This window comes from Patella vulgata, chromosome 9, assembly GCF_932274485.2.
Source record: "Patella vulgata chromosome 9, xgPatVulg1.2, whole genome shotgun sequence".
NCBI classification, from domain to species: Eukaryota; Metazoa; Mollusca; class Gastropoda; family Patellidae; genus Patella; species Patella vulgata.
Genome location: NC_065887.2, coordinates 22,887,545 through 22,902,037, shown reverse-complemented (window position 1 = coordinate 22,902,037; position 14,493 = coordinate 22,887,545). Strand labels below are relative to the sequence as shown.

The 14,493-nt window shown below is 33.6% G+C and overlaps 1 protein-coding gene across 2 annotated transcripts in view; it reads left to right on the top strand.

Annotated features, from left to right (window-relative positions):
- LOC126831480 (uncharacterized) overlaps nucleotides 1-14,493 on the top strand; it is a 29,600-nt gene that overhangs the window by 12,220 nt on the left and 2,887 nt on the right. For both annotated transcript variants that reach the window (XM_050561999.2, XM_050561998.2), the window contains exons 2-4: nucleotides 2,610-2,804; nucleotides 3,126-3,302; nucleotides 9,825-9,984. In XM_050561999.2, the coding sequence (XP_050417956.1) occupies nucleotides 2,610-2,804; nucleotides 3,126-3,302; nucleotides 9,825-9,984 (532 nt within the window). The remainder of the gene's footprint in view (nucleotides 1-2,609; nucleotides 2,805-3,125; nucleotides 3,303-9,824; nucleotides 9,985-14,493) is intronic.

Genomic DNA, 14,493 nt, shown 5'->3' with positions numbered 1-14,493 from the left:
AATAGTCAGAAAGCAATTTCCCCTCCGTACTTCAACTGTCCTTCAGAATAAATTTAAGATACAATGTACATGTAGACAAGAACCAAAAGTAAAAATCTTTTATCGAGCATACTATAGATCAGGAACCACATCATTGCATTCATCTTGGCATCATGACACCATTGATGCACAATTGTCAAAGGAACAAGCCTTCCATGTGTCATGTTCTTTGTACTTAAATTGGTGGGATCCTAAGGCTTTTTCGAAGAATCTTATCTCCAAGAACAACAAGATGGGTCGCGCTTCAGCCCCAGTTCCTGGCCCAAAGATAATCTGTTATTTGGCATTGTTATATTTGAGTTTGATGCCAAATTTAAAAAAGACTGAGATGTCTATTAAATTTCTGTTAATTACGTAAGTACAGAGTTATTGCCCTTGATAACCTTTTATCATCTTGTAAGTACTGATGTGGAATTAAGTTATTGTCTGATTTAGATGAATTGTGTAGATCAATGAGATGCATATACCAATAGATTTTCAACAATTTATGATAATTATTTCCAGAATTAATGCCATTGCTCCCATTGTGAGCACACTATATATAGACACAAACGTTTATTATCCAAAAATTGCAAATAATGATCAGCGCCTTAAGGTAATTGAATAAGTTAAGTATTAAGATAATTAAACAAGTTGATATACATGTAGGTTGTTGTACAACAGGAAACAAGTAGTAAAGTTTATCACCCAATAATACATTCTACAGTAGATATCATTTGTGTGATATATTTCATAATCTACTGCGATATCTCCTTAGGAGATATCGCTTTACATGAATTTGATTGGTCAGTTGAAAAGGAACTACTTTTTTTTATTTTCAAAGAACAGTTCATTTCTTATTAAAAGTAACTTTTTTTAATATTAAAAATGAACTATTGTTATTCAATTGACCTTGATGGAAACACTGGGTCAATATAAAGGACTTTGCAATGGTTGAATTGCTGTCAAAAAATGATGTATCACTACGCCATAATATTCAGTAAAAGTTAAATCTACAGCAAAGAATTATATTTATCTATTTGTGCATGTAAGAACGGATTGGGTGATAAATAAAATCTCCTACTCGTCTTTTTTGATATCAAAGAAGACTGGTAGGAGATTCTCTATATATATGTACATAGATACATGTACAATACACCTATATAGACTAGTTATTAACTTATTAAAGTCGTAGTATCCCCTACAAGTTTCTATTTTGTTTATATGCTCCCACCACAAACAAACAAATCAAAGTACTAAAATTTTACAAATTGTCAGCTTGAAAGAAGAAGTTTCAGTTTTTACTGGGTCTGCAAAAATGCCAGGTTGTGTTTTAGTATGCAAATCAAATGGAAATGAAATTAAATGAAATGGGGTTTAACGTCCTACTGTTCTGCTCCTATACTGGGCTAATGAAGACGGGCATACGCCATACAGTGTGCTATGAGGGAAATTTTGCCCGGGCAGCGGCACTATCGCCTACTCTTATATCGAATTCCAACTGCCAAAGGATCTTTTACGTGCATTCCAATGTTTACACGGGACCTCGGTTTTTCGTCTCATCCGAAGGACTAGACAGCTGTCCTTGTCAGCCCCTCCGCCCTACATCACTGACAAGGGGAAACCACGTCGGAAAATCGAGATGAACTTTCTCGGCAAATCAAATGGGGAAATAGGGATAGAACTAACTGGAACTAAGGTAGTACAACCACAGTACATATCATCCATAAATACCCCAAAACTTATATTGATCCATAAAACTTTATTGTCCTCAGTCTTTCGAAATGGGTCTGCCCGTCCGCCCGTGAGTGTAGAGCTTTAAAAAATTTGAATAATGAAAATGATTATAGTTATTCTGATGGAGTGCAGCTTTAAAGAATTTGAATATGAAAAATGATTAGTAATATTCTGGCAGAGTGCTGCTTTAATGAATTAAAGTCTATAGTTTTATTGACCAATAAATTAAAGCAATGTAGGCTACTAAAAAGATTAGAGATATGAAAGTCTACCGATTGTTGGAATTAAAGAAAATCTGTATTCAGCATATTTTGTTTTCTCATTATGGGTGCTGGAGACAGATGTGTCCTGTGGTCATTTACTAAGGTTAGAGTCAATGTAGTAAGTGAGGTCTTATCCAGGGTTAAATTGGTTTTATAGATTAATTATTGGTAGGTGCAGACAGACGGCTTGTCACATTATTGGGTTATAAAAATGAACAAAATCTACAGATATACTGTATATGATTTCTATATATATTTTTTAATATGGCCCAGTTTAATGGATGAATGTGTATATTGTTGCTGTCACCCATTTTTCTGTCATTTGTTCACATTTTTTGTTGACATAATAATATCTGACATAGATAGTTTTATAATCATTATCTAATGAAGGAGAAGGGCAGAGGATACTAAAAATGTAGAATCTTGAAGTAGCACGTACAAGTTTTGATCTAACTGTATTGAGAGACAATTTACTGCAAAACAAATGAATTTTGTTCAAATGTTTATAAAAATATTCATGTGTGAAGTTTTTCAATGACAAATTTCCATTTGTAATTTCTTTTTCACAATTAGCCTAATGTTTCACTTCAGATGGTGCAAGCAGCGTCTACCCTTTATTGGTGTTCAAGATGTAATGACAGTTGATATAACAGATATTGGTGGAAAATCTTCTACACCTTATCGTCTACCACGAATAGATGCTCCAAGCCCTCATTCAAGACATTATGAAGATTCTTACTATTCAGCAAGATTATGGGGACAGTTTGGGTATGAAAATATAATAAGGTAATAAAAGAAAAATTAAATAGTCAGTCAGTAGAAGAATAAAAAGAATTACTAACAACATTGCTTCTTTGAGAAAGAATTGAATAAGATTTTAATAAACTTGATTCTATAAGGCTTTCAAATTTATACCGAATTAGTGTAATAGTACATGTACTTTTTTCCAAACAAATTCGAGGAAGGGTGTGGGAGTGTTTTAGTAAGAATACTCTGCTCCATATGTCTTCCTTGTTACTTCTGTAATGATAGGTATTCCCGTAGCTGCATTTAATCCGCCAAAAGTAAATCAAATGAATTGATCATTTGTTTTCTTTCTTTTTCAAGGATACCAGAGTTAGGTCCAGAGATAAGAAAACATTATGTAAACCCACCTAAAACAGTAGCTCAACAATATAGACAGGCTAATCTTAGTGTACCCAAGTTTCGTACAGCTGCCATTACTCCCACTATGAAAGCAATTCCATTAAATAAAGATACAGATGATTTGGACATGTACCAAAGGTATGGTTTTAGAGTAGTTGCCAAACTAACATTGACTATAGTCAGTGTTATTGAACACACTTACACTCTTGTTTTGTTTATCTCACATAATAGGCAAGAGAGCTTTAGCCAGTCATATGCTGAGATTTTTTTTGTATTGGATATGAATTGATTTAATTGGGTGGTGTTTATTTATTTATATTTGCTCAAATGAAATTGCCTGGCCCAGAAGTCAGAGTGAGGGCACTTTTAATAGCATATTCTCCTGAAACACTTGATCACTATAAAGAAGATATTATAGGCATGTTCATTGAGTGGTTCTTATTTTGTTCAGATTTTTTAAAATCTGTTTTTAAAAGGGAATACATTTATTTAGACATTTGCACACATTTTCATCTTCTCCTCAACTACTTGAGGGTTTTTATCCAAAGTTGGAAGATATATTGCTTGGGTGGGTGTTCACTTATTTAGATTTGCTATAATGACGTTCAGAGGAAAGGGATGGGGAGATCTTAAAACGACAACTTTTGACTCCTCCACAACTGCTTAATAAATTTCAACCAATTGATGGGTTATAACGGGAAAGGGGTTTGGTACCATAAAGGGGCAAATTTAGAGATATGAAAGTCTACCGATTGTTGGAATTAAAGAAAATCTGTATTCAGCATATTTTGTTTTCTCATTATGGGTGCTGGAGACAGATGTGTCCTGTGGTCATTTACTAAGGTTAGAGTCAATGTAGTAAGTGAGGTCTTATCCAGGGTTAAATTGGTTTTATAGATTAAGTATTGGTAGGTGCAGACAGACGGCTTGTCACATTATTGGGTTATACAAATGAACAAAATCAACACATATATAAGATTTCTATATATTTTTTTAATATGGCCTAGTTTAATGGATGAATGTGTATATTGTTGCTGTCACCCATTTTTATACACCCACATTTTCATGTGGACGTATATTGTCGTCGCCCCTGTCCGTCCGTCCACAATTTGTTTGTGGACACTCTACAGGTCACAATTTTTATCCGATTTTGACGACATTTGAAATATAGGTCTACCTCCCAAACATCTTGGTTCCTTTTGATATTGGCATGTATCGGACCATAAATTCATGAATTATGGTCGCGGATTGTACTTAAAATCACGTTTTTAGCTTGTGGACACTCTACAGGTCACAATTTATCCGATTTTGACGAAACTTAAAATATAGGTCTATCTCCCAAACATCTCAGTTACTTTTGATATCGGACCATAACTTCATGGATTATGGCACAAGATTGTACGAAAAATCACATTTTTAGCTTGTGGACACTCTAGAGGTCACAATTTTGATCTCGATTTTGATGAAACTTGAAATGCATGTTTATAACCCTAAGATCTTGGTTCCTGTTGATGCCTGAATTATGGCCCCTGATTGTACGAAAAATCGTGTTTTTAGCTTGTGGTCCCTCTAGAGGTCACAATTTTTATCGGATTTAAAAAAAACGTTTTAGTATATCACTGTTACACCCTAATGATGGTTGAGTTCAAATTTCGTGAATATCGGACCAAAACAGTCGGACAAAATGTCCGCCCCTTGTACGCAGATAGTGTAAACATCTAATATATCAAGGTTGTGGACCTCCTAGAGGTCACAGTTTTGATCCGATTTTGATGACACTTGAAATGCATGTTTATAACCCAATGATCTTGGTTCCTTTCGATATTCGCGCACATCAAATCGTAACTTCCTGAATTATGGCTCTTGATTGTAAGAAAAATCGTGTTTTGAGCTTGTGGTCCCCATAGAGGTCACAATTTTTATCCGTGAAAATCGGACTAAAACTGACGGACATAATGGCCGCCCCTTGTACACAAATAGTGTAAAAATATGGTATATCAAGGTTGTGGACCCTCTAAAGGTCACAGTTTTTATCCGATTTGGATGAAACTTTAAATATATGTTTTTATCATAAAGATCTCGGTTCCTCTTGATAATCACACATATCCGAACGTAACTTCCTGGACTAGGCCCCTGATTGGTTGAAAAATCGTATTTTTAGCTTGTGGATTCTCTAGAGGTCACAATTGTTTTTTCGATTTTAAAAACTGTTTAGATACATCACCATTCCACCATAATGAAGGTTGAATTCGAATTTTGGGAAAATCGAAATGAAACTGCCCGACAAATTGGCCGCACTGTGTACGCAAATTGCGTATAAGTATGTATAAGTATGTAATACACTGGTTATGGACCCTCTAGAGGTCACAATTTTTATCCAATTTTGATGAAACTTTAAATATCTTTATATTCCAAAAATCTCAGTACCTTTTGATATTTGCGCATTTCAGACCACAACTTTCTGGATTATGGCCCCTGATTGTACAAAAAATCTATTTGGTTTTTAGCTTGTTCTCTATCCATCTCTTGCAAAATGTGGTTGTATCTTGTCTGGCAGCTGTTGGTTTACATTTTCATGTTCACCTAATTTAGGGGTGCAGTAGAGAGGGCATAAGTGCACCTTCAAGGTGCAGAATTAGATATTTTAGACAGTATTTTGTAAGAGTGTTAGTTTAATAGTACATATGCAAATTAAAATAATTACTTGTCCCCATAAAGATACATTTTCTCCTGATCAGAAGATTAAAACATAATGAGAAATAAAGTTAGATATTGGCAAACTTAACCCATGATGATGTGTGATTAAGCCCAACTAGGTTCTTGGGGTTCTTGGTTTGTATTGACACTAATAAAAATGTCCAGAACTGTATTATTAGTTCCCATTTGTATTCTTATTCTAATGTATGAGATTTTTTGTTGTATTTAATACTAATACATACCATAATACAGTCGTTGTTTTTTGTATTTCAGAGGAGAGCCAAAAAATACTCCCCTCAAACAACAAATTGAAAAAAATCGCTCCCCTAAATAAGCTCTCCCAGTTTCGATAAGAAGAATGATTTAGAAATAAAGGAGAGTGATTTAAAAATTAAGGAGTGTGATCTGATATTAAGGAGAGTGATTAGTTGTGTGTATGGGGAATGGTTCTGAAGATCAATAACTGCATGTAATGGGGTCATTCCTGGTTTGATAAATGATAATAAACCCCCAATGACTTTGTAAAGGAGAGCGATTTTCAATTTTAAGGGGATGGAAAAAATCCTCTCCTCGGTCGACATTCAGGTGAGCGGCAGGCGCTCGAGAGCGATCACTCGCCTTAAAAAACAATGACTGATAATATTCATTAATGAGACCATTCTGTTAGTCTATCCCACTAAAAAACTACTGATTTACAGTCATGGCTGAAGGCTGAATTATTTGACAAGCCGAAAATTAGGAGATCAACTGTAAACTCATGTTCTGTCGACTTCCTGAATTAATGATTTTTTGACAGATTGCATGTAGATATTAAACTAAACTAACGCTTGGCTTATATTCTGTATTCTGTTATTCAATTACTTGTATACAGGTGTACAAACCTAGAACTTGATATATCTATTGAATGGTAATTGAACCATGTTATTTCTGATGCATCACTGAATCCTAGATAACGGATGTGTTAACTTAATTGAATACTATTATGTCATATTTCAATATACCGGTATTCAAATATCAAATTCACAAATTCAAAGTCAAAATGTATGCAAGAAGGTTTTAGAAAGTGTGTGTATATTGACCTCATTTTTATATATCAAGCATAATTTTTTAACAAGAAATAAAATTATGATTACTTAAAATTAACCAAATGTAATAAAATTATCACAAATATTATCAAAAGATTTCACAAAAAGTCATTATTTTTAAGCCTTTTAGGTTCTGTTAACATCATGGCTATTACTCTTAATTCATTTCATTTTAAAAATAAAATTGATACAAGTTTTCTTTGAATATTTAATTCATAACTGATTACATAAAGCTACAAAAAGGATGCTACAACATATCAAAGAGATTAAAAACAGATCACAAACAGACAGTTCAATTATCTGAGAGAGGTTACCATTGGGTATTGATGAAATGAACACTGCTTTCAGTATTAAATATGAGGGCTTTAAAAGATAGCCATGCAGTTTAGCTATATAAGTTATATTGGGGATGGAGCCATGGTGGGTCAGTAAGTAAGAAGTTGGCTCGCTAAATGGAGGTCCCGTGTTTGATCCCTGCCTGCGAAACTTCATCAGAATTTTCCAACGTGGTTCCCTGGCTAGGGACAATGTATAGTCATTCAGATGGGACCAAAAAACAAGGTCCTGCATACACATTGGCGTGCACATGAAAGATCCCTTGGCAGTTGAGTATAAGAGTAGGCCATAGAGCTGCTGTCCGAGCAAAATTTCCTGCATAACACACTGTATGGCGTATGCCTATCTTCATTAGCGCTGTTTGAACAGAACAGTAGGATGTTAAACCCCATTTCATTTCATTTCATTTATATGGTGGTGCCCTGACAGACCCCTTGTTAATACTCAAAACACTATTTATGGATAATATTTTACAATGGTTTATTACACTGTTATGTTTCAACAAGTGTCTTGTTAGGATGGAACGGAAAAGTGAGGTTCCCCCATGTACTCATTGGCATGCATGGTAAAAGAATTAGATACTGACAGTTGGAATTCGGTGAAGAGTAGGTGGAAATAATGCTGCCCAGACAAAATCTTCATCACAGCACATTTTATCTGTCATTTGATGAACATTTTGAGATAACAAACTGGAAGTACTGGTAGTTGTATACTATTAAAAAGGTAACTGTCTGCCCTAAAGCTCTCCATAAGAGCCTTTTATCCTTCTGACGACTTTTCACCTGGAAGAAAATTTAAATTTAAACACATTTCTGCAATTTTAATTAGAAAATTGAGATGTGAAAGGTAAAGAGGGAGAAGGGCTATGAATAAACTACATTCACAGTAAAAATCTGCCTGGAAATTTTGGTGGTCTGCTCCCTTGTTGGTGGGGGATGGGGAAAACTTGAAAAAGAGTTGCTTCCCTTGTACCACAAATCGACATATATGTAACAAACCTCCAGTATAAAGATATGAATGACTTTGACTACTCATGTGGAAGTGCCAAGGTTTGTCTGGTACGCCTACATAAAAACACATTGGGGATCAATAACATTTTTTGTCTTTTTCACTTCAGAAGGAAAGCAGGTGAATGGTGTTTTAGATGCAACCAATTAAATATTTATTTTCAATTGTTCATTCCACTAACACAAAATGATTTGAGCAGTGTAACAGATTGTTTGAAAAAAAATATATATTCCCAATTTAATTAAATGTGTGGTTTATATATATTTTTATACGCCCACATTTTCATGTGGACGTATATAGTCGTCGCCCCTGTCCGTCCGTCCGTCCACAATTGTTTGTGAACAGTCTACAGGTCACAATTTTTATCCAATTTCAACGAAACTTGAAATACAGGTTTATCACCCTAAGATCTCGGTTCCTTTTGATATTGGCATGTATCGGAATGTAACTTCATGGATTATGGCCTCTGATTGTACGAAAAATCACGTTTTTAGCTTGTGAACACTGTAGAGGTCAAAATTTTTATCCGATTTGGTTTAAACTTGACATGTATGCTTATAACCCAAAGATCTCGGTTCCTTTCGATATTCGCGCATATCGGAACGTAACTTCCTGAATTATGGCCCCTGATTGTACGAAAAATCGCGTTTTTAGCTTGTGGACCCTATAGAGGTCATAATTTTTATCCGATTTAAAAAAACATATTATTATATCACCGTTACACCCTAAGGACGGCCAAGTTCGAATTTCGTGAAAATCGGCCCAAAACTGACAGACAAAATGGCCGCCCTTCGTTCTCAAATAGCGTAAAAATATGGTATATCAAGGTTGTTGACCCTATAGAGGTCACAATTTTAATCCTATTTTGACAAAACTTGAAATGTAAGTTTATAACCCAAAGATCTCGGTTCCTTTCGATATTTGCACATATCAGAACGTAACTTCCTGAATTATGACCCCTGATTGTATGAAAAATCACGTTTTTAGCTTGTGAACCCTATAGAGGTCTTAATTTCTATCCGATTTTGTTGAAACTTGAAATGTAAGTTTATAACCCAAAGATCTTGGTTCCTTACAATAATGAAAAAATTAATTGAAAATTTCATTTAGATTACTTTTTTCTGAGTGTAGTTTATGGGTGTTTGTACAAATGTATGAGATTGAATTTGAATACGATGAGTTAAAGCTAACAATAAAAACCCATTTTGACTGCTGCCATTTCCCAAACTGACAAGTGGGCTTATCTGCCTCTCAGTTTATGATGATGAGATAATTTTCAATAATCCAAACAGTTAAAGTTACCATCTGTTTACTGGTTTATGTTCTGTATAATAAATGAAGGCACTAGACAGAACTAGAAATGGTTATTACTCTTGATTAGTTTTTACAGTTTTGTAAATGCCCCCATTTAACAACAAATGAATAAATATACACCAACCATTGTAAAATGCTTGGACATCTTAGCACCTGTGGTCGGGTGTTTCATAGCATGGTAACTTATCTTTATATTTTTAGTATGTTTTGTATATTTCAGTGTATTAGCTAGTGGTCCATACGAAAGTGAAGGAGGAGATTTATTAATACCACCTGGTCCAACACCCACGCCTGTCAGCAGAACATTCTCACCGACTAAATCAGTTAAAAGTATTCACTGGGCACTTGGAAGTTCTCAACATCCATTATTTGATAAAAAGGTTAGTTCTAACTGTATCTTTAAATTTATTCTAGATCGTGAAAAAGGTCATCGATTCAAGTGTTGTGGGTATGATCCTACACTTTTATGTCAGCAGAGATAGGTTGCTCATTCTCTAGTTTCCTCCCCTTGCTTCATTTGCCTGTGCACAAATCAATGATTGAAATAAAGATACGCTCTATTAACATACTTTGAATATAGGGTTAGTACTTTCATTAACTAGATTTATTAGCAAATGAAGTGATTAAAGATAAGGGAAGGGGATGGTAAACTAAGAAATAGAGATTTAAAGGAATCTGTCATTATTTGGTCTGAAAACTTTAATTGAGTGATTTAACCAGGTAATACAGGTAACAGTTTTAACAAGGCATTATGTAAAAATTAGATAAAGACTATAATATTTCAAAAATAGCTAATGCAAAATGAATATATTGAAAATTTCATTCAAATTACTTTATTTTGGGCGACGTTATCAATGGTTGTAATTTTGACAGGATGTGGGCATTGATTGTAACCACCGTACTGGTCATTCAAGTCTTAGCCTCACTTCTCCATTTTTGAATTAAATCATTAGATGTTTGAACCATTCTAATCTACTTAAAATCAGAGCATCTGATGGCATCAAGAGTTGATTATGGTCTTATGTTGATAAATGTCTAATTAATAGTTTATATAACATTTAAGACCCAAAGAAAGACCTGCAATAGGCAGATTTAGCTCTTACATAATGTATGTTTAATTGTATCTGACAAAATGTCAGACAGTTTTGAACTAATATAATTATGACATATGAACACTGAAAAAAATGACAGTCACCAGAGAGATTTATCTCTGACAATTTCTGTGACAGCTGCCTTATTTTCAGGCTTTATCACCATGCAAAAATAGATAATATTGTTATACATACCTCGTGCTATTTTGTCTGGTAAAATCTACCATATACATGTAATTAATTCTATAAAGTGATTTTTTTTAGTCTATTATTAATGAGCTTTGTATTGGGATGTTGGGATATTAAGTATGTCTGAACAGTCTATATGACAATAGTTAGTGATTCTCTTAGGCTGTTCAAACTACATTCACATTTGCTAAATTTGCTAGAAAGCTGTTACATGTGCTCAGTAGATTATTTTCTTTCAATATAAGTAAGTTTCACTCAGCATATATGGAGTATAAGGGGCCAAATTTTAAAACCTTTTTGTTCCACTCGGCATTGTCTTTCAAGCTACGCAAGAATTATCTTGCCTGCCTAACCTGTAGGAATTTTCTTCAGATATTCTGTTTTTTTCTACGATAGATAAAGCTGCCCTGTGCTCAAAAAAATTATTGAAATAATGGTATATCGTATGCTAATTGTGAAATGACCCGTTTTGTATTGAATAAAAGTTAAGCTCCACTTGCCTGGCAAGGAACATGTTCCTGAAGCAACGACTGCGAGTTTTTACAACATCTCGACGTTGCTTGTTTACTTCACAATTCCCAAACTTATAGCTATGTTATCCACAGGCACTTGAGCAGTAGCGTCCAATCAGAGGTTGTGACATCGCCACCTCCATGGAAACCTTGACATTGAATGAACCTTGAACTTTGCAACTCAATTATCACAGGTATTCTCGACGATCGAGAAATCTGATAGGCTCACAAGCTAGGCTTGTACCCAATCGAAATTAGTGCCGAAATATGCAGGGTATTACGTGAAGGGCTTGATAAGATGTACGTAGTTAAAACGAGATCAAGCCTTCTATTGGAGATGGGCAAGGAACAGGTAGTTAGTCATTTGGATGGTACTTTTAAAGAACCATTGACATTTGGAATTAAAAATAAGATTAGGCTGTGGCACCTCACCTCATAGCACACTACATGGTATAAACCTGTCTTCATTAGCTCTGTTGTTGCAGAATAAGTAAGTAAGTAAATTGCATAAAAACGCCCACAGGGAGCAGCATACAATTACAAAAATGACATTAATACAATACAACAAATATACATATAACAAATAAATAGAAAGACATTAAACCCAAATTCCATTCCTCTCTTTTTTTGACAAAATATTAACTTGCGTTGTTGCTCAGTTTTTTGCACAGAAAACTGGAGTGAGAATTCATCATATACGTATCTATTTGGTCACTTGTTTTCACATGGAATTTATTTTATTATAGCCAAGAATTGATTTATTTATTCCATTGCTTCATTTGTTTTTCATTATCTTTACATAACTCTCTTCCAACTGTCAATTATTAGTATAAACAATTGATTTGGTATATCATGTTTGTTAATCATTTGTATCTTTTTTTTTCTGCTTATATAAATTATTATTAGGTCTTCTGAGAACTGTGGTCTTAGCATTTTAATTTTAAATTTGTATAAGGTAGGAAGCTAATCTGTATACAGAGTAAACCAACAAAACATAAATTCATCAGATAGACTAACCAGCACATATAATAAACATATTTGTTGTAAATTAGCTAGCTTATTACAGGTGTTCAAGAACAATGTTTTATAACTTTACCTCCAGGCAATATATTTTATTGTACAATATAACTGCTGCCCACTCTTCAGTCTAATATTTCATATTCATCATCATGTTACCTTTTAACCCTTTCAGTGCCAGACATACCTAATGTTTGACATCATACTTAAGTTTCTAGGATATCAACTCTGAGGCTCGGTAGCACAAAACCATTAATTTTATAGTTTGTTTTAAATGAATTAAAGTTTGGTTATATATTTTGATGTTTTAATTAATACATATGAAAACTGCATAAGTTTACATGTTGACATAATCTTTTGTGTTCATTGCAATACATTATTTTGCATCAAAGTGTCAACAAAAATTAAATTCTTAAAAAGACAAATGTGAATTTTAATGCGTAAAACAGAAGACAAATATGTAGAGATACTATTCTGTCACCTATGAAATTACCTGTGTATCTGACCTAAATGAACTGTAAGGATAAAACTTCAGGAGGAAAATTTTGACTATGAGGCACTGAAAAAGGGGTTAGTTAAACTGGAGTCATAATTTTATTATAGAGAAAGCTTAGTCCACAAAGTTAATCTTTAACATAAAAAATTTCACTAGAATGTAGGTCCTGTATAACAGTTTCTTATTGGCCACATCTGCTCTATCTATGCAGAATCTCCAACCAGACTAATAGGAATCCTTAGAGGGAAGCAATAATTCTAGCTGAAATTAAATAAAATGAAATGGGGCTAATGAAGATGGGCAAATGTTAGCAGTGTGCTAAAGCCTACTCTTATTTTGAATTCTGACTGTCAAGGGTTCTTTTATGTGCATGCTATGTTTCATCCCATCCAAAGTAGATACATTCTGGCATGTTGGTGCTGAAATGTTTATATCAAAGGAATCTCAGATCTCATCATATATTCAACATTCCTGTTTTTACTTGCCAAAGTTGTTTGTATAATATGTTAATTAGGTCAATTTATTATGTATTGTCTACGGTTATTCCCCCTAATCAAACAATTCTGAATTTGACAAGTTCTGGGTGAAACAACACTTTCTACAGAAAATTGAAAAAAAGAGTTCATTTCTTAAATGAATTCTACAAACAGCATGTAGCCAAAAGAGATAAGAGACAGTGAATAGGTAAAGAAAATAAACAATTTTGTCTTAATTGTTTTTAATACAACTGATAAACTTTAAATAGACGAGACATGAATGTGGATTTGAATACCTATGTGCGCCTGATATTGTCTAGCTGTAAATTGCTTTGTACCTGCTATTTAGTATGCATCTTATTCTGGCTATCAGTTTGACTACAAATATTTTATGTGCTTGCTAAATGAAACTAAGTCGAGGAATGAACAAAAGTTAATTTTGTGTAACATTCATGTTGTAAACAAGAGGTTCTTTGTTTAATATATGTAAATATATATACAGGCTGATTATGGCTCCAATGTACCTCCTATTTCATTATACATTCTTTTATAAAAGCTCTGTTGTCTTATACCAGCAGTCCAGCATAGTTTTAAATCATCCTTGAATACTATTACTTAAGATCAGTGTATCACTTTACAAAGGTGGGGGTTTCTGTTACCTACATGTCAATATGCATGTCAGTAATTCAAATATTTATTTTAATTGGGTACAGCGTAAGTGTGCCAGAAGGCCAATACCATTTTTCATTATTAACAAAACTAAGGGTTAATTAACAATATAGATGGTTTGTTTATATCATCTGCCCAGGATGCTGAATGTTGTGAAGTTTATTATTTATCATATTTTTGTAAATAAGGAACAGAATTTAACCATTTTTGGACTGATATTGTAGTTTGCCGGAGATTTGAAATCCCTCAAATGATGATAAGTTGCTTTAATTTACCAATGAAAGTTGAAATGACTTGTATTTTAGTTTGTGCATTTCTGAATTAATTTTAAATATTAAATAATTAATAAAATATAAACAAATGACAACCACTGGATTACTCCTTTAATATTAATGTTTAGATCTCAAATGCATAAATTTTAGGTAATTAAGACTGTTGG